The 22,502-nt window shown below is 44.7% G+C and overlaps 1 protein-coding gene across 1 annotated transcript in view; it reads left to right on the plus strand.

Moving 5' to 3' along the window:
- Window positions 1–22,502, plus strand: part of LOC126249038 (tyrosine-protein phosphatase 69D) — a 388,523-nt gene that overhangs the window by 207,313 nt on the left and 158,708 nt on the right. The window contains exon 12 of the mRNA XM_049950657.1: window positions 15,634–15,768. Coding sequence (XP_049806614.1) covers window positions 15,634–15,768 — 135 coding nt within the window. The remainder of the gene's footprint in view (window positions 1–15,633; window positions 15,769–22,502) is intronic.

Raw genomic sequence — 22,502 nt, forward strand, 5'->3', positions numbered from 1 at the left:
TAAGAGTTGTACAGTTTTTGTTACCTTCTAGATTACTTCATATGAGCACCTCAATTTAGTATTTGTAGTAACACTGTTCACGTTTACGTCGCACTTCACTTAGCGTAGACTGGGACTGTGTCCTAGGCATGCCCGATGTTGACTGACTGGGCACGGCCCGTGCTGCTGGAGTTGTTGTTACGCCGGCAGAGGTTACATCCGAATTCTCGCGTGCCCTCTGGTGGACGGGACTCTACTTGCGGCAACTACCGCCCGTGACGCGCCGTGCCAATGTGCGCCTCCCGCGATCTTTCTGGTGGCTACTACACTCCTCCTCCTTCGGGGGGTGAAGCCACTGTGATCCACTGTGGCGGAAGGTGAAGCGTCGGGCAGGAGCGATGACCTCCACATCCATTGGATGGCCGGAGTCGAGGGGATCTGCCAACCCTCGAGCTGGAACCTTTGAATACGGCTGGAAGTGACCCACACAAAGAGGCCCCCGTCGTCCCACAACCGGAGCTCGGGACAGAACGGGTGACAAGCTGTCGAACTCCGGGTCCCGTTCCACCTCGGGAGGGGCAAGACCCAGTGGTGGGGACGAAGGGGAAGGGACAACCACAGGTGAACTAGCCCCCCGAGAAACCGAACCTGCTAGGGGGGCCGGCTCTCGCTGGGGCATCTCGAATGATGGCGATGCCGGTGCTGGAGCTACTGGAGGCTGCCCAGGCTGAGAACCATCGCAGTGCGGCAGAGTCACAGCGGGGAGAGGAGGTAACGTCCCCTGTGAAACCAATACAGGTGCCGGCAATGGGGAAGCCGGTGTCCGAGAGGTCGGAGGGTGGGTGCCCGAACGTGGACGTAGCTGATTTTGGTGACGACGTACCACCTGATCCCCCGCCTGCAAGGTTTAGAGCCGGCGGCCATTTCGGCGCAGGACCACCGCCGGTATCCAACGTGGATTGCGACCAAACCCACGGGCCCAGACCGACATACCCAGTGGAAAGCCAGGTACTTCGTTTTGTGAAGACTGGCGAGGACCAGGCCGGAGGAGGTGTAGCAGAGTCCTAGGTTGACGCCCATGGAGGAGCTCTGCGGGGCTGCGGTCGCCCATTGGTGTGGTCCGGTATGCCGTCAAGAAAAACGTCAAGGCTTCCTCTGCAGGAAATTCGTGCACATACTTTTTCATCTGCGTCTTAAATGTGCGCACCATGCGCTCGGCTTCCCCATTCGATTGTGGATGGAAGGGGGGAGAGCAAACGTGCCGAATACCGAAGCGCCTACAAAAATCCTGGAAGGTCTGCGAAATAAACTGCGGTCCATTGTCTGAGACCAGGGTGATTGGCAGACCTTCCACAGAAAAGATTTTTGCTAGTGCCTGGATTGCAACTTCTGAAGTGGTTGAGGAGCAGCGAACCACATACGGGAATCGGGAATAAGCATCAATGACAATGAGCCAAAAGCCATTGAGAAACGGGCCCGCAAAATCGATGTGAACACTTTCCCATGCTTGTGTTGCCGGCGGCCATGAAGAGAACGCTGCCCTGGGAGATGCTTGTTGGCTCGCACACTGGGAACAGGCGGCCACCAAGTGCTCAATTTCTCTGTCAGTACCGGGCCAGTACACATGTCTGCGAGCCAAGGTTTTAGTACGGGAAACACCCCAGTGCCCCGCATGTAATAACGTGAGGACCTCCCTTCGTAAACCTGCAGGAACAACCATGCGAGGAGCTGTATCATCAGTAGCCAGAAGGAGAACTCCTTCCAAGACCGAGAGGCGGTCTCGTAGAAGAAAATAATTATGAAGAGGGTCCGAGGCCCGGCCTGGAGGGCGGGAGGACCACCCCTGCTGAATGAGGCGAACTACTTGCCGAAGAACCGGGTCAGCCGCCGTTTCCCTGGCGACTCGAGAACTAGTGATCGGAAAGCCATCAACTGCTTGGCGGGATGCCACATCCAAATGAAAACACATAATCTCCTCTCGATCGAACGTAGGATCCGGGCCCACCGGAAGACGGGAAAGAGCGTCGGTGTTGGCATGCTGTCCTGTAGGGCGAAAATGAATGTCATAATGGTACTTAGCGAGGAACAAGGCCCAGCGCTGTAGTCTGTGGGCCGCCCTATCCGGAATCTGAGAGGCGGGGCCAAATAACGATATTAACGGCTTATGGTCAGTGATTAACTGAAACTTCGTGCCGTACAAGAAAGGGTGAAACTTGGTAACAGCGTAGACAATGGCCAAAGCCTCTTTTTCCACCTGGGAGTAATGGGCCTGAGCGGGACTAAGCGTTTTAGACGCAAACGCCAGTGGTTGCTCGGAACCGTCTGCGTTGCGATGGGCCAGGACTGCCCCCACCCCATACTGCGAAGCATCTGTAGCCAGGACCAACGGCTTACGGGGATCAAAAGTAGCCAAACAAGGGGCTGAAGTGAGGAGGCCCTTCAACGAGGTGAACGCTCGCTCGCATGCAGGCGACCAATCAAAAGGAACACCCTTGTGCAGAAGGCAGTACAGGGGGTGGGCTATAGTGGAAGCCCTGGGAATGAACCGGTGGTAATAGGCTATCTTGCCTAAAAAAGCTTGTAACTCTTTCAGCGAAGTGGGCCGAGGAAGGTTGACGATACCTTGGACCAAACTTCCTAGTGGCTGTATGCCATGCCGAGATATGGTGTAGCCCACATACTCAATGGACGGTTGGAAGAAGGTTGACTTATGCAGGTTGCAACGCAAGCCCATAGACCTGAATTTGAGAAAGAGGGTGCGAAGGTTGTGCAAGTGTTCCTTCATGCTGCGGCCTGTGACAATTATGTCATCCAGGTAATTAATACAATGAGGGATTGTCGACGTGACATGCTCAAGATAACGCTGGAATATCGCCGGGGCACTGGATATTCCAAAAGCCAACCGCTGGTATTGGTAAAGGCCAAACGGGGTGTTGACGACCGTCAGCCGTTTGGAGTCCTCATCAAGATGTATCTGATGATAAGCCTCTGACAGATCGATTTTCGAAAAATATTGGCCACCCGCCACGACGGAGAACAATTCATCAGCACGAGGCAAAGGATAGGTGTCCACCACCAATTGGGAATTAATGGTGGCCTTGAAATCGCCACAAAGACGTAAGTTGCCTGAGGGCTTCTTGACAATAACGAGGGGCGAAGCCCACTCACTGGAAGAAACGGGAAGAACGACCCCTAGGGCTGTCAGCCGGTCTAGCTCTTCCTTTACCTGAGGGCGGAGAGCCAAGGGGATCTGTCTCGCGCGTAGAAAACGCGGGCGAGCCGACGCCTTCAATGTTAAGTGAGCTTCAAAATCGGAAACACGCCCCAGGCCCTCCTCAAAAATATCTGGAAAGTCTGAGATCAAAGATTCCAATGAGTGATAGGGAACGTCTTCGGAGACCAACTGTATGGTGTCAGCAATAGAAAAACCGAAAGCTTGAAAGGCATTCAGGCCAAAAAGGTTAGCGGAGCTCGCATCACTGACAACAATAAAAGTAATAGGCCGAGTGACTTATTTGTAAGTCACGTCGGTAGTGAATTGACCCAGTAGGGGAATGAACTGTTTACCATAACCGCGTAGACGCCGGTAAACTGGCGCTAACGGGGGCGATCCAAGGTCGGAATAAGTTTGTGCATTCAACAACGAAACTGCCGCGCCCGTATCTACTTGCAGTTGTAACCGGCGCGACCGAACCGACACCTCGATAAAGAGTTTGTGGGCCGATGCGTCGGGAGCCTGGCCCGATGAAACTTCCTGAATGTCAATGTCCATGTCCTCTGTACTTGCTTCCTTCAATGCCTTTGAGGCTGAGTGGCAAACTTTAGCAATGTGACCTTTTTTATTACATTTGCGACAAACGGCCCAACGCTGGGGGCACTCCGACCGATCGTGATGTATATAGCACGACGCACAGGACGGCAACAGGGGCCGGCGGCCGGAATTCCGTTTACGCGGCGTGCGGGAGCGGCCGTAACGGCCGGATTGTACCGCTTGCACGTCGTCCACCCCGGACACAGTGGACGCGGCCGCGCCACCCTGAACCTCCGCGACGTCGCACCACGCTTCCAGCTGTTGACCTGCCGCATGAGAGACTTCATACGATTGAGCAATGGACAGAACTTCCTCGAGGGAAGGGTCTTCTAACTGCAGGGCCCGTTGCCGGACCTCCCTATCAGGGGCCGAACGAACAATGACGTTGCGTACCATAACGTGGGCATAGGACTCTCGCAACTGCTCCGTGACAAAATGACACTTGCGACTAAGACCGTGCAGGGTAGCGGCCCACGCCCGGTAAGACTGATGGGGCTGTTTCTTGCATTGATAGAACTCGACCCTAGCCGCCACAACATGCGTGCGGCGGCGATAATATGAAGACAGCAACGAACACAATGCGTCAAAAGACAAGGACGAGGGTTCCTGCAATGGCGCTAGCTGCCGCAAAACTTGATACAGGGAGGGAGATATCCACGACAGGAAGAGAGCACTACATACCTCCGCATCGGCAACATGAAACGCCTGGAAATGCTGCCGAAGGCGATGTTCATATGCGTCCCAATCCTCCGCCGTCTCGTCATACGGGGGAAAGGGAGGAGGGAACCGCGCCGGAGCAGACGGCGTGGAGAGCAACGCCGGAAGCACTTGTTTCATGGTGGCCATGAGTTCCGTCTGCTGCGCAACCAAAACTCGCACCAAATCCTCCATGCCGTGGAGAAACTGCGAAACCGGAACAACGACGCAACACGCGAAAGAACGACCCAACTCGTCGCCAATTGTGTAGTAACACTGTTCACGTTTACATCGCCCTTCACTTAGCGTAGACTGGGACTGTGTCCTAGGCATGCCCGATGTTGACTGACTGGGCACGGCCCGTGCTGCTGGAGTTGTTGTTAAGCCGGCAGAGGTCGCGTCCGAATTCTCGCGTGCCCTCTGGTGGACGGGACTCTACTTGCGGCAACTACCGCCCGTGACGCGCCGTGCCAATGTGCGCCTCCCGCGATCTTTCTGGTGGCTACTACAGTATTGAATGTAATAATGATGTATGGCTGCTTGCTTCACAATGGGAACCCAACAATTTGTAGCATGTGCTGTTTACACATTTTTGAAAAGTGCATACCAAGCAGTGTCTGTTTTTTCTTATGGCGTACAGATAGCATTTAATTAAACTGGCTTCTGGCTGTATATTGTAGCTGATGTTGACAAGAGGCTAGTGCATGCGCATTTTGTCACACTGTTTCCATCAGCTTGTTAGGAGGAGACTTTAATGCATGATAATGCAGGCTTTCTTTGGTTATCAAACAAACATCTGGATGCGCCTTTTTGTCTTCCCTTATGGTGAGGGCAAGAAGTAAGAAACTTGGTGAAATATTGTGTTCAAATGAAGCTGACTGTCTGCTATGATCCGAGCAGGTGTCACCATGTGTTTGAAGACGGTTGGTTCATCATTTATTTGCATGTTAGTCAGTCAACCATATACTTCTGTCATAGCATTTTAATAAATGCTTAAACCTTTTTTACTCGTTCTTTTACCCTGTGTTGTAGAAACGGACTGAGACTGATTTAATGATTTTAGTGAGTATGGTAGTGTATACACACACACACACACACACACACACACACACACACACACACACACAAAAGAGAGAGAGAGAGATATTTTGCAGATGTGATTGATGAGGATGAAAAATGATTTTCTCAGCACTTAATAATCACACTTGTGTCACAACATTATTTCACCAAAAACATGAGACCGACCCAGTAACGATGTGATGAATGATCAGATCACAAATAATCACTGTAAGTATAATCTAAAAAGGTGTCACATATTAAAGCATCTCGTATGTGTACGAGCTCATGTTATAATCAGTTATTTATCAGGTGCCCTTTGTATAGTACTCTCTTCATGGCTGGTTTTAATCTTTAGAGTTTTGTTTCACATAGTATATGAAATGATTTCAGCATGTGTATCACTATCTTATCATTAAGTCAGAATTCAACACATTTCATCATTAAAGCTGTATCACCTCCCCAATCTAATTTTTCACAGCGGGGAAGAACCAAGACCCTGAATATCGTGTCTGATGAGAAGTTTTTGGAGGTCGGTTTGGGTATCCCTTCTTATATGCAGTGGTGTTAAAATTGTTTGTACATCTTGCCATGTTAAGCCATTCCTTATCTTACTGGAGCTTTGTGAGCTTGCCATGAAGTAGCATAAAAATAATTCTGCTTTATTGATGATGATGCTTATTGCAGGTTATATGCCATTAAACAAATTTCTGTACATTTCAACCTCAGATAGTAACACATTGCATACATAAACCAGTATATCTTGAAGCATGAATGATAATTGTCTGGCAGACTTGTTTCATGACTCACTTATTTCTACCATCCTTAAATGATAGAAACTATTGCAGGAGATTTATAAATAACACCTTACAGTATCCCAATTTGTGTGTAGCAGGAGATTTATAAATAACACCTTACAGCATCCCAATTTGTGTGTAGTTTGGATACATCTCACTATGAAACCATGGTAGAGCAGTTTTTATAGCCCATGAAGTAAATAGTTTCTCACCTTCTTCTTAGCTTTTAGAATGGGCATATACCGACTGCGTGGAATTGCTTGCTTGCTTTCTTTCCAACCCAGCCGTAAACAATCGGTGCCACCTTTTGTCATCCGTTCACAAAAGGCAAGTTATGTGTGCAAAGGCTGGAGGAGTTGACCCTTTAGTAATCCAGTGACCCATTGCTGGTGTGTGTGTGTGTGTGTGTGTGTGTGTGTGTGTGTGTGTGTGTGTGTGTGTGTGTGTGTGTGTGTTGACATTAGATGCTGTGGTGAGACACACCTCATTTTATCTGGCCTGGAACAAGTCACAAATTTAGGAGCTGTTTTTCTTTTTTTAATACAGCCAGCATGACTTGTCGACATCGGAGCAGTGGTTAATTGAGAGTTGTCCCCTCTTTGGGGAGATGCTTTCTTGGCCACAAGGTAATTGGAGGAGTAGGAAATGAGGTCCTTATTCTTTACGAAACTATCCTCCCTGAGCTATTCGTCAGAATATCACCATGGTGCCGACGTGACTGCAGCCACACCTACCCATGCAATGGCCATGTGGTAATATTTCACTGGTGGTCACATTCCTGTGTTCACAAAATAGTTATTGTCATGACAAACTGGCACCACACAGTTCAGTGAACAACAAACCTTTCCATTCGTGTGTGGTAAAAGCTAACTGGCCACTCGCTAAACTTCATGTGGAAGGGAACAGCAACTGTGCAGTTCTCTTGCTGATCGGTGGACCAGTAGTTGTGCAGTTTTAACTGGACGAAGCGAGCTACACATTTTTCTTACGAGAGGCTAAGTGAAACTGAGATGCGAAGTACAAAACACGTTCTTGTGCTAAGCTCAGAGAGGACAATAAGTATATTCTCATAGCAGGTTCTGAGAGGAGCAATCTTCGAGAATTTTGAGCGAGAGGTCTTCAATCCTTGTGGCTGACCCTCAGTGACACATACTCTGTGTCTCTGTCTGAAATGTGCAGACACCGTCTCCATTCTGTGATGGCAGGCATTAAACTTGGTAAGCACAGCGCTGTAAAATAGGGCCCTAGGCCTGAGCTTAGTTTTCGGGCATCATGGAATCTATGGCAGCTAGTTTCACTTTGCTTCATTTCATTAATTCAGCAAAGCATTTCACTGTAACTCATGAGTGGACAGCAGATTTGTGATATTGTATCCTTTGTTGAGCAGAACTTGTAGAATCCTCACTGCTATTGTGATACTTAAGAGAAATATTAAATAGACTAATTGTAGTGCTAAACGTGTACGTTGTTCGTAAGACAAAGTAATTTGGATGGAAATGGCCAGGTTTTCAAAAATATTAAATGGTGCTCTAGTTCAGAATCAGATGTCCTTTGCAGAGCAAGAGATTGGACATACACATTTAAATGCTTATGAAAAAGAAGATAAAGACTTTGAACATTCCCACTACAATATTAAGAATGGTGGAAAAGGAGTAAGAGATTAGTGCAAGGAATCAATTTCTAGAAGCTCTCGTAAAGAGTAAAACCATATGTTGAAGCAACAAAGAATCGTAGCTTATCATGGGCTACAGATGATGGTTCCATTAAAACAAATACAGATATACACCTATATCTACATAGATAGTCCCAAGACACCATACGATACCTGACGGAGGGTATCCTGTAGCTCCACAAGTCGTTTCCTTTCCTTTTCCACTTACAAATAGAGTGAGGGAAAAATGACTGTGTATATGCCTCCATATGAGCCCTAATTTCTTGTATCTTATCTTCATGGTTCTTACAAACAATGTATCAAAGAATCATTTTGCAGTCGACTTCAGTTGCAAGTTCTCTAAATTTTCCCAATAGTGTTCCTTGAAAAGAATTTCACCTTCCCTCCAGGGCTTCCCATTTGAGTCCACAAAGCATCTCCATGACACTTCCTTGTTGTTTGAACCTACTAGAAACAAATCTAGCAGCCCGTCGCCGAATTGCTTCGATGTCTTCCTTCAATCCAACCTGGTGCAGGTCCCAAACACGAGCAGTACTCAAGACTAGGTCACACTAGTTTCCTATATTCGGTCTCCTTTACAGGTGAATCACACTTTCCTAAAATTCTCCCATTTAATCGAGTGAACCAATTGTCTTCGACCAAGTGGGTTGCGCAGTGGCTAGCACACTGGACTCGTATTCAGTAGGATGACGGTTCAATCCCGCGTCCGGCCATCCTGATTTAGGTTTTCCGTAATTTCCCTAAATCACTCCAGGCAAATGCCGGGATGGTTTCTTTAAAAGGGCACGGCCGATTTCCTTCCCTATCATTCCTTAATCTGATGAGACCGATGACCTTGCTGTCTGGTCTCCTTCCCCAAATAACCCCCCCCCCCCCCCCCCAATTGTCTTCCCTACCACAGTCCTCGTGTGCTTGTTCAATTTCATTTTGCTTTTCAGTGCTATGCCCAGATATTTAAATGATGTGACTGTGTCAAGCAGGACACTACTAATGTTGTATCCAAACATTACGTGTTTATTTTGCCTACTCATCCTCGTGAACGCATATTTTTCTACACTTAGAGCTAGCTGCCATTCATCATACCATTTAGAAATTTTGTCTAAGTCATCTTCTATCCTTCTATAATCACACAACTTCAACATGTAGCCATACACCACAACAAATACTGGCCCTATCACACTTCCCTGGGGCATTCCTGACAACGCCATTGTCTTTAATGCATACATACTGGACAACATACTGGGTTGTATAACTTGAGAAGTCTTAGAGCCACACGCACACCTGAGAACCTGTCCCATATGCTTGTACCTCCATTAACAGCCTGCATTGGGAGACCGTGTTAAATGGTTTCTGGAAATTTAGAAATATGTAATGTGCTTGTTGCCCTTCATCCATAATTGGCAGTATATTGTGTGAGAAAAGGACAAGCTGAGTTTTGTACAATCAGTGCTTTCTAAAATGCTGCTGATTTGCAGACATAAGCATCTTGGTCTCAAGAAAATTTATTATATTTGAACTGAGAATATGTTCAAGGATTCTGCAGCAAACCGATGTTAGAGATACATGTCTTCAATTTTGTGGGTCAATTCTTTTGCCCTTCTTATATGCAAGCATCACCTGTGCTTTTTTCTAGTCTTATGGGGCTTTGTGCTGGGTGAGAGATTCATGATAGATACAAGCTAGGTAAGGGGCCATTGTCATAGAGTACCCTTTGTAAAACCAATCAATCTTTTGAAAGAAAAGTAAGAAACATACAAGGCCATTAATGTATAAAAAAAATGTTACACATAGTAGAAATCGTAACTGTTAGCATCAGCTGATAAAATAATAAACAGCTGCACTGGTAAACTAAAATATCTATTTCAATGAAATGGCTTTAACTGAATGGAAATGAAATTAGTGTTCTTGCGAACATTTTACCCATTTATCCACCTTCTTTCTTTAAAAAAAATCACTAATTACCCTTAAAATTCTGGGTTGTGGAAACAGTTTCAACTGATTGATAACAAGTTGTGGTGTAGTAAATAAAAAGTTACAAAGAAAATTGCAAGTAATGTTATAAAGTACCACAAACTTATCAAAATTACTCTGAAACCGATAGAAAATGGGAAGAGCCACTGTCAATGGAGACTCAGTACATTTGGTAAGAATGAAGTGTGAAGATGTCATTAGTAATTATCTTGCTTCACATGCTTCCACTAGCTTCTCCTTTTGTTAGTGGCAAGTTAAAGCTGTGTGTGGGTCCATAAGGCACATCTCAGTGGCTCAATTGTAAGAGTGCTGCAAGTCACGGGTAGAGGTCCAAGGTAAAGTCTCAGTCAGGTGTATAGCTTTATTTAACCTGCCAAAAATAGTCACTTATTTTAATTTTTTTTCTTTAGGTTGTGGCCCCACTTTCTGTCATGTTGATAGAAATAACAATGAATTGCAGTTTTGATAAATGATTTTACACCTTGTATTATATTTTGTTGAATTTACTGCACATTTGAGATGTGTTATGCTGTGACTGCAACTGAAAAAATGTCTGTTCCTACAAATGTGATGGAGTTTAATCAGTGACAATTTCATTTATAGTTATGTATTTGTAGCAACCTTGACCTAAAAAGTAAAAAAAAGTAAATCCTTTAATTATTATGAATTCCCTTACTAGTAGCAAAGTGTCTGATGTGTTAATAGTCTTGAAAAACCATCAGATAAGTGCCAATGAACTTAAAATTCAGCTACCCAGGCACACCTCAACATCCAACTGTCTGTCTCCTGTTTCAAGCTCTGCAGCGCTCTCCTCATCAATGTTATATGACTAGGGTAGACTCTCTTCCAGAACCTCTTTATATGAGTTTGAGTGGTTAAAACTATGTGCAAGACCAGGATACCAAACATACCACAAACATTTCCAAAATCTCTTTTCATCCATACATGGCAGGTTTAGGCTTAAAGTTGGTAAATGAGATGCACCCGGCAGGCACAGTCAAGTCATTGACACGACAAACAAGTGTTCACACTCGCGTCCCATTGTGGCAGACAGTTCTAACCATCATTAATATTTTAGTTGACATCTTGAGATGTTGGGTATTGTGCCTGGTATCAGTGTCGTTCATTAATAATATTTCAACTGCCGTCTGTGTCACGTCTGCTGTGCAGCGAGCTACATTAATTTAAATGTTAACTGTATGTTTCTTACTTGTCACTTCTTCTTCTGTGTGTTTTTGCTTTTAGGGAGCTTTAACTGTCGAATGCTAGTAATAGTGTTCCATAGATTTCGTGTTTGTTTTGAATACAGTCACAGTGAGTCCCTTTAGTCAGCCACAGTGCCAGTAGTGCTAGTGTTTGTTCTGAATACAGTCCAAAGACAGGTAGTGCTATTTTCATTGTTTTCTACAAGAAGTGTCTAGTAACCACAGTTTAGTCAACTATCACGAGTCTTTAGTGAATTAGCAGTCTAGTTAAAAGTTGATTAACTGTCTACAGTAAATTGATTTCTTATGATGGATAGGATGTGTGACTGCTGTGTACGGACACAGGAGGAGCTGGCCACTGTTGGCGAACAGCTGAATGTGTTGATGGCCGCAGTCAGTCGTCTTCAGGCTGCTGCCTCGAAGTGTAGTGGCAGTGGGGAGTCTGGTGCATTGCATGGTACACCCCAGGTTTTACATGCTTCACCCATTGTCCCTGCTGTCGAGGCATCTTCGCGGGTACCGGGTGCCGTTGGGCCACCCTCTCCCCGAGGGGAGTGGCGGGTTCAGCGGCGTTCGCGGCACACAAGGCGGGGAGTCAATGTGGAGGCTGGCCGTGTGGCATCGCCCGCTCTGCCTGTGAGTGGACATGTGACTGCTCCTTCAGCAGGATCCGAGCAGGCTCACGGGGGGAGGGGTTTATTAGTGATTGGGAGCTCCAACGTTAGGTGGGTGATGGAGCCCCTTAGGGAAATAGCGGAAAGGTCGGGGAAGAAGGCCAGTGTTCACTCTGTCTGCTTGCCGGGGGGTGTCATCCGAGATGTGGAGGAGGCCCTGCCGGCGGCGATAGAGAGCACTGGGTGCACCCGACTGCAAATTGTTGCTCATGTCGGCACCAATGACTCCGGCTGTCTGGGTTCAAAGGTCATCCTCAGTTCATACAGGCCGTTGGCGGAGTTGGTGAAGGCGGAAAGCCTCGCTCGCGGGGTGGAATCTGAGCTAACTATTTGTAGTATCGTTCCCAGAACCGATCGCGGTCCTCTGGTTTGGAGCCGAGTGGAAGGCTTAAACCAGAGACTCAGATGATTCTGCGGAGATCTGGGGTGCAAATTTCTCGACCTCCGCCGTCGGGTGGAGAAATGTAGGGTCCCCCTGAATAGGTCAGGCGTGCACTACATGCAGGAAGCGGCTACAAGGGTAGCGGAGTACGTTTGGAGTGCACATGTGGGTTTTTTAGGTTAGAGAATTCCCTCCCTAGGACCGACAAGACGCCTCCTGAGACGCGGCAAGGTAGGAGTAGGCAAAATGCAACAGGGAATAACAATACTAATCTGCTAATAGTAAACTGCAGGAGCGTCTATAGAAAGGTCCCAGAACTGCTCTCATTAATAAACGGTCACAATGCCCACATAGTACTAGGGACAGAAAGTTGGCTGAAACCTGATGTAAACAGTAATGAAATTCTAAACTCAGATTGGAATTTATACCGCAGAGACAGGCTGGACAGTGAAGGGGGTGGCGTCTTTATAGCGATAAAAAGTGCAATAGTATCGAAGGAAATTGACGGAGATCTGAAATGTGAAATAATTTGGGTGAAGGTCACAGTTAAAGCAGGCTCAGACATGGTAATTGGATGTCTCTATAGGCCCCCTGGCTCAGCAGCTGTTGTGGCTGAGCACCTGAAGGATAATTTGGAAAATATTTCTAGTAGATTTCCCCACCAAGTTATAGTTTTGGGTGGAGATTTGAATTTACTGGATATAGACTGGGAGACTCAAACGTTCATAACGGGTGGCAGGGACAAAGAATCCAGTGAAATTTTTTTAAGTGCTTTATCTGAAAACTACCTTGAGCAGTTAAACAGAGAACCGACTCGTGGCAATAACATATTAGACCTTCTGGTGACAAACAGACCCGAATTATTTGAAACAGTTTACGCAGAACAGGGAATCAGCGATCATAAAGCGGTTACTGCATCGATGATTTCAGCCGTAAATAGAAATATTAAAAGAGGTAGGAAGATTTTTCTGTTTAGCAAAAGTGACAAAAAGCAGATTTCAGAGTACCTGATGGCCCAACACAAAAGTTTTGTCTCAAGTACAGATAGTGTTGAGGATCAGTGGACAAAGTTCAAAACCATCGTATAATATGTATTAGATGAGTATGTGCCAAGCAAGATCGTAAGAGATGGAAAAGAGCCACCGTGGTACAACAACCTAGTTAGAAAACTGCTGTGGAAGCAAAGGGAACTTCACAGCAAACATAATCATAGCCAAAGCCTTGCAGACAAACACAAATTACGCGAAGCGAAATTTAGTGTGAGGAGGGCTATGCGAGAGGCGTTCAATGAATTCGAAAGTAAAGTTCTATGTACTGACATGGCAGAAAATCCTAAGAAATTTTGGTCTTATGTCAAAGCGATATGTGGATCAAAACAAAATGTCCAGACACTCTGTGACCAAAATGGTACTGAAACAGAGGATGGCAGACTAAAGACCGAAATACTAAATGTCTTTTTCCAGAGCTGTTTCACAGAGGAATACTGCACTGTAGTTCCTTCTCTAGATTGTCGCACAGATGAAAAAATGGTAGATATCGAAATAGACGACAGAGGGATAGAGAAACAATTAAAATCGCTCAAAGGAGGAAAGGCCGCTGGACCTGATGGGATACCAGTTCGATTTTACACAGAGTACGCGAAGGAACTTGCCCCCCTTCTTGCAGCGGTGTACCATAGGTCTCTAGAAGAGCGTAGCGTTCCAAAGGATTGGAAAAGGGCACAGGTCATCCCCGTTTTCAAGAAGGGACGTCGAACAGGTGTGCAGAACTATAGACCTATATCTCCAACGTCTATCAGTTGTAGAATTTTGGAACACGTATTATGTTAGAGTATAATGACTTTTCTGGAGACTAGAAATCTACTCTATAGGAATTGGCATGGGTTTTGAAAAAGACGATCGTGTGAAACCCAGCTCGTGCTGTTCGTCCACGAGACTCAGAGGGCCATAGACACGGGTCCCCAGGTAGATACCGTGTTTCTTGACTTCCGCAAGGCATTCGATACAGTTCCCCACAGTCGTTTAATGAACAAAGTAAGAGCACAGGGACTATCAGACCAATTGTGTGATTGGATTGAAGAGTTCCTAGATAACAGAATGCAGCATGTCATTCTCAATGGAGAGAAGTCTTCCGAAGTAAGCGTGATTTCAGGTGTGCCACAGGGGAGTGTTGTAGGACCATTGCTATTCACAATATACATAAATTACCTTGTGGATGATATCAGAAGTTCACTGAGGCTTTTTGCGGATGATGCTGTGGTATATCGAGAGGTTGTAACAATGGAAAATTGTACTGAAGTGCAGGAGGATCTGCAGCGAATTGACGCATGGTGCAGGGAATGGCAATTGAATCTCAATGTAGACAAGTGTAATGTGCTGCAAATACATAGAAAGAAAGATCCCTTATCATTTAGCTACAATATAGCAGGTCAGCAACTGGAAGCAGTTAATTCCATAAATTATCTGGGAGTATGCATTAGGAGCGATTTAAAATGGAATGATCATATAAAGTTGATCTTCGGTAAAGCAGATACCAGACTGAGATTCATTGGAAGAATACTAGGAAATGCAATCCGAAAACAAAGGAAGTAGGTTACAGTACGCTTGTTCGCCCACTGCTTGTATACTGCTCAGCAGTGTGGGATCCGTACCAGATAGGGTTGATAGAAGAGATAGAGAAGATCCAACGGAGAGCAGCGCGCTTCGTTACAGGATCATTTAGTAATCGCGAAAGTGTTAGGGAGATGATAGATAAACTCCAGTGGAAGACTCTGCAGGAGAGACGCTCAGTAGCTCGGTACGGACTTTTGTTGAAGTTTCGAGAACATAGCTTCACCGAGGAGTCAAGCAGTATATTGCTCCCTCCTACGTACATCTCGCGAAGAGATCATGGGGATAAAATCAGAGAGATTAGAGCCCACACAGAGGCATACCGACACTCCTTCTTTTCACGAATAATACAAGACTGGAATAGAAGGGAGAACCGATAGGGGTACTCAAGGTACCCTCCGCCACACACCGTCAGGTGGCTTGCGGAGTATGGATGTAGATGTAGATGTAGACTTGTTATCATCAGGCGCCACCTGAGACAGCTCGTCGATTGGCATGGGTCCAGTGCTTGTACCTATAACTTTCCCCATTCTTGGTTGGTGATATTTCAGTTACTTTTGTACTTGATATTGAGATAACATTTAAGTGATTATATCATTTGATTGTACCATTTCATTTTCTATGGTATTATGCAGAATACAATAGAAACTTCAGTGGGTGTACTCATTTGCAGCCAGGATTATGAAAATTTGGAAAAGTAATGGTGTAACCAACAGAAAAGCTTTTTTTATTCTAGCTGTAAGTAACTCTATATGTAATACTATTTTTGCTGTTGTTTCAGGGTTTTTCTTGTTAAATTGGAGCCACAGCAAAGCATCAGCCAGCTGCCATCTCCAGATAAATTTCCAATATCAACTTATGAAGAAGTTCATTTGAGCAAGAAAGGTGGTGCTTACATTGCTGAAATGTTTGAGAGGTAATTAATTGAGGAGTGAACATAATAGTGGTGAAAAGTGTACATTAGTGAGGAGAGATTTTTCCTGAGGCAGTGCTCCTTAGTGATCATTTTTACTGTAGACATTTCCTGTCTTGTTCGTGTATTACATGTAGTATGCTGCACAGTATATTTAAAATGTGTACTTGCTAGATTTGTTGTATAAACAAGTTTCTGTGAATGCAGGCCACTGATGAGTGTTTGGTGCTAGCATCTTTTGTAAAAACTGTCTTGTTGTTTTGGACATATCATCTGACATTTTGATGATGTGCTGAAATTGATGCCAGACAAAACTGGTAAAGAGAAATGAGTGTCACCACATATTACAGCCTGAGAACATGAAGTGAAGAACATTGAAATGAAGTCTCTCAGACAAACATAATGCAAAAGTGTACCACAGTTAATAACTCACTGGATTATTGTTTTGCAGATGAACCTCACCCAACCCTCCTGATTTAGGCTTTTTATGGTTTTTCTAAATCTATGAGGGAGACTACTGGGGGTGTGTAAATGAGGCCACGAATTATTTCAATCACCATCCTTGTCCAGTTCTAAGTCAAATGACTTTGGCATTGATTAGACATTAAGCTTTAGCCATCTTTATTTCAGAAAAATGTCCAACTGCTAGAGTAAATGTGATGACAAAGCTCAATATACATGTTGAAGATGATGACTGTATTATTCCAGGCTTTCCGCAGCAAATCTGTCGCAAATACTCTTCTCGAGTTTGTCGCCGGATAACATTGTGCCAGTCATTTCATCAAAACTAATGTTTAACGTCTTCAGGCAGTGCTTGTTGCTGTGTTCACTGTTGCAGTCGTGTCTTGCAGCAGTGAACACGGCAACAACCACCACCTGAAGATGTAAAACAGTTGTTTCAATGAAATATTGTGGACTTGCACAGTGTTATCTGGTGACATAGCTGAGAAGTTTATTTGCATGATTATATTATATTTATAACACATTTTGTAAGCTGTCAACAAAAAAAAATTTCAACACCAAGAAGGAATTGTGCGACATACACGAAAGTTGGTAGGCATGTTTCTATACCTGAAAGATGATGTCAATTAAAATTTTGCACTACCCACATAAGAATGGTGCCAGAAGCCCCGCTATGAGGGTACAAATCAGGTTTGCTTTAAATACATGCTGTAATGGTCGTGAGCATTAGATACCATTGTGATTGGACGTGGTGAGTTGATATTAGCTAAGAATGCCTTAAAGTTGACAAGAACACAATTATCACAACCTCACTGAGTTTGAAGGAGGACATATAATAGGGCTGCAAGAAACTGGATGCTCCTTCTGTGATATTGCAGAAAGACTGGGCAGGAATGTAGCCACTGTAAAGGCTGCTGGCAGTGGTGGTCACGAGAATGTACGGTGGCAAGAAGACCAGGCTGCGGATGGCCCCATGACAGTAATGAGAAGAAAGTCCATTGTGTTCGGCGTATGGCTGTGGCTCATCGTGATGCATCTGCAGCAGCAATTCGTGCAGTGACACAATAAACTGTTATAAATCAGTTATTTCGATGAAAGCTCCAAGCCAAATGCCCAGTAGCATGCATTCCACTGACCCCAGACCACCAACATTTATGACTTCAGTGTTGTCAAACGAGAGTTCACTGGAGGGCAGGGTGGAGGTCCATTGTATTTTCTGATAAAAGCTGGTTCTGCATCAGAGACGGTAATGGGCATGTGTTGCTCAGAAGGTTGCCAATTGAGAACCTGCAGCCAGCCAGTCTGTCTGTCTGGCCTAGACACACTGGACTTACACCTCGAGTTATGGTCTGGGATACCATTTTGTTTGATAGCAGAAGCAATTTTGTGGTTATCACATGCACCCTGATGGCCAATTTGTACATCAATCTGGTGATTCCACTTCTTGTACTGCCATTCATGAGCAGCATTCCAGGGGTGTTTTCCAACAGGAAAATGCTTGCCCCCATACCACTGTTGTAACCCAATATAATCTACCGAGTATCGACACATTGACTTGGCCTGTGCAGTCGTGAGATCTGTCTCAAATCGAGCACATATTGGATGACAACTCTAGTGTATGTAACAGGTATGTAATTCCATCCCACAAACTGATATCCAGCACCTGTACAATACAATGCATGCGCATTTGCATACTTGCATCCAACATTCTGGCAGTGACATTGGTTATTAGTGTACCAGCGTTTCACATTTGCAATGGCTTATGTCACGCTTACATTGACCTGTTATCTTGCAATGCTAAGCACTTCCATATGTTAGCTAGACAAATGTATTCCCGAAATTTTGTTATTCTACATTAATTATTTTTTGGTGTTGCGATTATTTTTCCGTCAGTGTACTTCAAGAATAATGTTTTTTTGTAACATTATTTATTCATATTTTAAACTGCACTACATGGTTAGTTCCCACATTCAGGCAAATCAACAACAAATATGATTCACAAACCATTTTGTTTACAAAGATTTGCTTCTACACATTGCGAAATGTTTACAGATACTACTACTACTACTATGATCAGTGGGAACTATTTTGAGGTTTCATATGAAGTTATTAGGCATACAAATGGATAATAAACTGTGAGAGGGTGCCAGTGCATGGGTAAGTCAATGAAGAAACTCGGTTCTGCTTGCTTCACACGTACAAATCTCTCTCGCTGTGTAGACTTGCAGAAAGGATAGCTAGCATATGTTGCATATCTCAAAAAGTATTTATTTCATCAATGTGTGCAGTAAGAATTTTCAAGTTGATAAATGAATGTCTTGCATAAGCTTCCTGAGGGACACGGAAACTGCCGAATCATTTACTCCCAAATGATGTTTGTAGTTAATAACAAGAGTGTATATAGGATGAACTGTGTAATTCAAAATCAGAGTATTAGAAGTAACAAATTACTTCTATATAGATCATATGTCTCGGTTCAGACAGAAGATCATCACTGTCCAATCACATTAATGTAACCACCACCCATGCTAGACGTTGGTGTGCAGTAACCACTCACAGATGGCAGGTGCCAACAGCAGTGGAGGTATATAAAGCATGTCAGAGGAACGTGGGAAACAGTACTATTGTCGTCGTAATGTGGAAAAGGACCAGTTTATCTGTCGTCCAGAAGTGCATGATCTTTTGCTTTTAGACCAAGGGTGGACACATTTCTGAAACGGTTAAGTTTGTAAACTGTTCACTTGCTACTGTGGTTAAAGTATACCATCCATGGGAAAATGGTGAATCCAAAACTGGTGCTGAGGCAACTTTGGTGCACCATGGGCCATAGATGACATGGGCGAACGATGGGTGCAGAGATGTGTACGGGCAAACAGACAGGCAGCTGTTTAGCAAGTCTGTACTCTCAGGTGCTAGTCGTATCAGGCCATTGAGATGCTGCACAACAGTGAAGTATGGCTGTAGGATCCCAACCAAAGGAGTGGCAGAGACCCCAGGTATTTGGGTGTCGCTCTCGACTGTACACTGACCTACAAGGAACATTGTCTGAAGCTGAAGCAGAAAGTATCCTCCAGAAACTGCCTTCTTTGGCAACTTGTGGGATTGAACTGGGGCACACATACACAAACGTTAAGAACAACAGCTCTTGCCGTATGCTATTCTGCAGGAGAGTATGCTAGCCCAGTGTGGTACAATTCAGTACATGCATAGCAGGTTGATGTAGCCTTAAATGACAGCTGTAGGATTGCTACAGGCTGCCTAAGGCCAACCCCCATGGACAAAGTTCAATCTCTCACTGGGATTGCGCCATGTGATATCAGAAGAGAGGTTGCCGCTAACATCGAGAGGCATAAATGAAATACAGGGACCTCACATCCACTCTTTGGACATCAACCTGCCAAGCCCAGACTGAAGTCCAGGAAGAGTTTCCTAACAACTTCACAGCCCTTAGAAGGATCAGCTGTGGCTACCAGACTCACCAAGTGGAAAGAAAGTTGCCAATACCTGTCAAACTGGATGACACCACAAGAATCCCTGCCACCTGGACACACAGAGAAGTGGGTCATCTGGAAGTCCTTGAACAGACTACATACCGAAGTCGCAAGATCGAGGGACAATCTCCTTAAATGGATCATCCAACTGCCAAATGCCAACACAACAGTGTGCGAATTAGGTGAATTGCATCTCTTCAAATGTAACTCATGCCCAACCAGCTGTAGCATGAAGGATTTCACGTCTGCAGCACCAAATGCTATCAAAGTTGCCCAATTCTGGCTGAACATGGAAATGAGTAATAGACACAGAGGTTGGTTAGATTAGATGTAAATAGTGGCAGTAGATGTGAACACCATGCTGTGGGGATCAGTGCTCATGTTGCCACCACACTAGTTTGATTAATCCAGCCATGGATGTGGCACTGTTCTCCAACCCACGATGTCTGTAGATATAGAATTTTATGCACCCCAACTCTGTAGCATTCTAAAAGCTTCCCTGCTGTACTTATATAGAGTGAAAACAACACATCCACGCATTTAGGTTTTTGTCCGTGATGACTGAAGCCATCAAAAATATGGGGTCAGTTATCATATTGGTGCAGCTTTACAACCAAGAAATTTTTACCCAAGAAGTGCACTATGAAATTTTTTTATGTACAGAGTGCTTGCACTGCCACCTAGAGACATAATATTAAGAGACTTGTACACCAGTGGATTTTCGACAGCTGCCTACCCGCTTTAATGTACTCACTCCATTTCATATACGAGGTGCATTCAAGTTCTAAGGCCTCCGATTTTTTTTCTCCAGACTGGAAAGAGATAGAAACATGCGCATTGTTTTAAAATGAGACCGCTTTCATTGTCAATACGTCCGAGAGATGGCAGCACCGTACGGCAGATGGAATTTTACTGCCAGCGGCGAGAATGAGAACTGTTTTAAATACTTAAAATTGTGACGTTTTCCTTACTTGAACAGCGTGCAATCATTCGTTTTCTGAATTTGCATGGTGTGAAACCAATTGAAATTCATCGACAGTTGAAGGAGACATGTGGTGATGGAGTTATGGATGTGTCGAAAGTGCGTTCGTGGGTGCGACAGTTTAATGAAGGCAGAACATCGTGTGACAACAAACCGAAACAACCTCGGGCTCGCACAAGCCGGTCTGACGACATGATCGAGAAAGTGGAGAGAATTGTTTTGGGGGATCGCCGAATGACTGTTGAACAGATCGCCTCCAGAGTTGGCATTTCTGTGGGTTCTGTGCACACAATCCTGCATGACGACCTGAAAATGCAAGAAGTGTCATCCAGGTGGGTGCCACGAATGCTGACGGACGACCACATGGCTGCCCGTGTGGCATGTTGCCAAGCAATGTTGACGCGCAACGACAGCATGAATGGGACTTTCTTTTCATCAGTTGTGACAATGGATGAGACGTGGATGCCATATTTCAATCCAGAAACAAAGCGCCAGTCAGCTCAATGGAAGCACACAGATTCACCGCCACCAAAAAAATTTCGGGTAACCGCCAGTGCTGAAAAAATGATGGTGTCCATGTTCTGGGACAGCGAGGGCGTAATCCTTACCCATTGCGTTCCAAAGGGCACTACGGTAACAGGTGCATCCTACGAAAATGTTTTGAAGAACAAATTCCTTCCTGCACTGCAACAAAAACGTCCGGGAAGGGCTGTGCGTGTGCTGTTTCACCAAGACAACGCACCCGCACATCAAGCTAACATTACGCAACAGTTTCTTCGTGATAACAACTTTGAAGTGATTCCTCATGCTCCCTACTCACCTGACCTGGCTCCTAGTGACTTTTGGCTTTTTCCAACAATGAAAGATACTCTCTGTGGCCGCACGTTCACCAGCTGTGCTGCTATTGCCTCAGCGATTTTCCAGTGATCAAAACAGACTCCTAAAGAAGACTTTGCCGCTGCCATGGAATCATGGCGTCAGCGTTGTGAAAAATGTGTACGTCTGAAGGGGATTACGCCGAGAAGTAATGCCAGTTTCATCGATTTTGGGTGAGTAGTTAATTAGAAAAAAAATCGGAGGCTTTAGAACTTGAATGCACCTCGTATTTTTAAATGTATAGTATTAGTGATTTTCTGTGCAAAGCTCAGTTTTAAGTGTAGTGCCTTTGCTTTCGCAACAAATAGTAATAAAGCCACACAAAAAATTTTTTTGGAAACCTGTATTTTCCTCTTTGGGCAATTTTGCTGTAGTTTGTTTCTCTGCCTTATATGATAACCTATTGTTTACAGTTGATGATCGAAAGGCTAGGGTAGTGGACTACAACCATTGACTTTAGATTGTCTGCTGAGAAAAATGTTTTTGTTAATTTTAACTGTACATATTGTGTGGCATTGTAGATGAGAAAAACCATTGTTTATTAAAACTATAGTTAGGTCTGTAGGCCTCCTGTTTGACAACATGTGACTTGGTTATTACACCTGCAATGGCTGTGGATGTGAGTGTTCAAGGCTTTGAACATGTTAAAATCCACTTCCAGAATATTTGAAGAGGAGACTGAGCCGGGCATGTTCAGATATTTCTTGATTACAGTGGCCATTGACATTGAGTAAGGTCCCACTGACATTATACCATGGTAAAGTAGCCATGGGCAACAATGTGTTGACATTATGCCCACAAAAAAATTTAAATACAAACTTTGTTAATTGTTGACTTTTATTAACCACATACATTTTTTAAAAAAGCTGCTGATATCTAAGTAGGATCCAGAACCTTAAAATATTGAATACTTATATGATAATTAA

This window comes from Schistocerca nitens, chromosome 3 (genome assembly GCF_023898315.1).
Source record: "Schistocerca nitens isolate TAMUIC-IGC-003100 chromosome 3, iqSchNite1.1, whole genome shotgun sequence".
NCBI lineage: Eukaryota > Metazoa > Arthropoda > Insecta > Orthoptera > Acrididae > Schistocerca > Schistocerca nitens.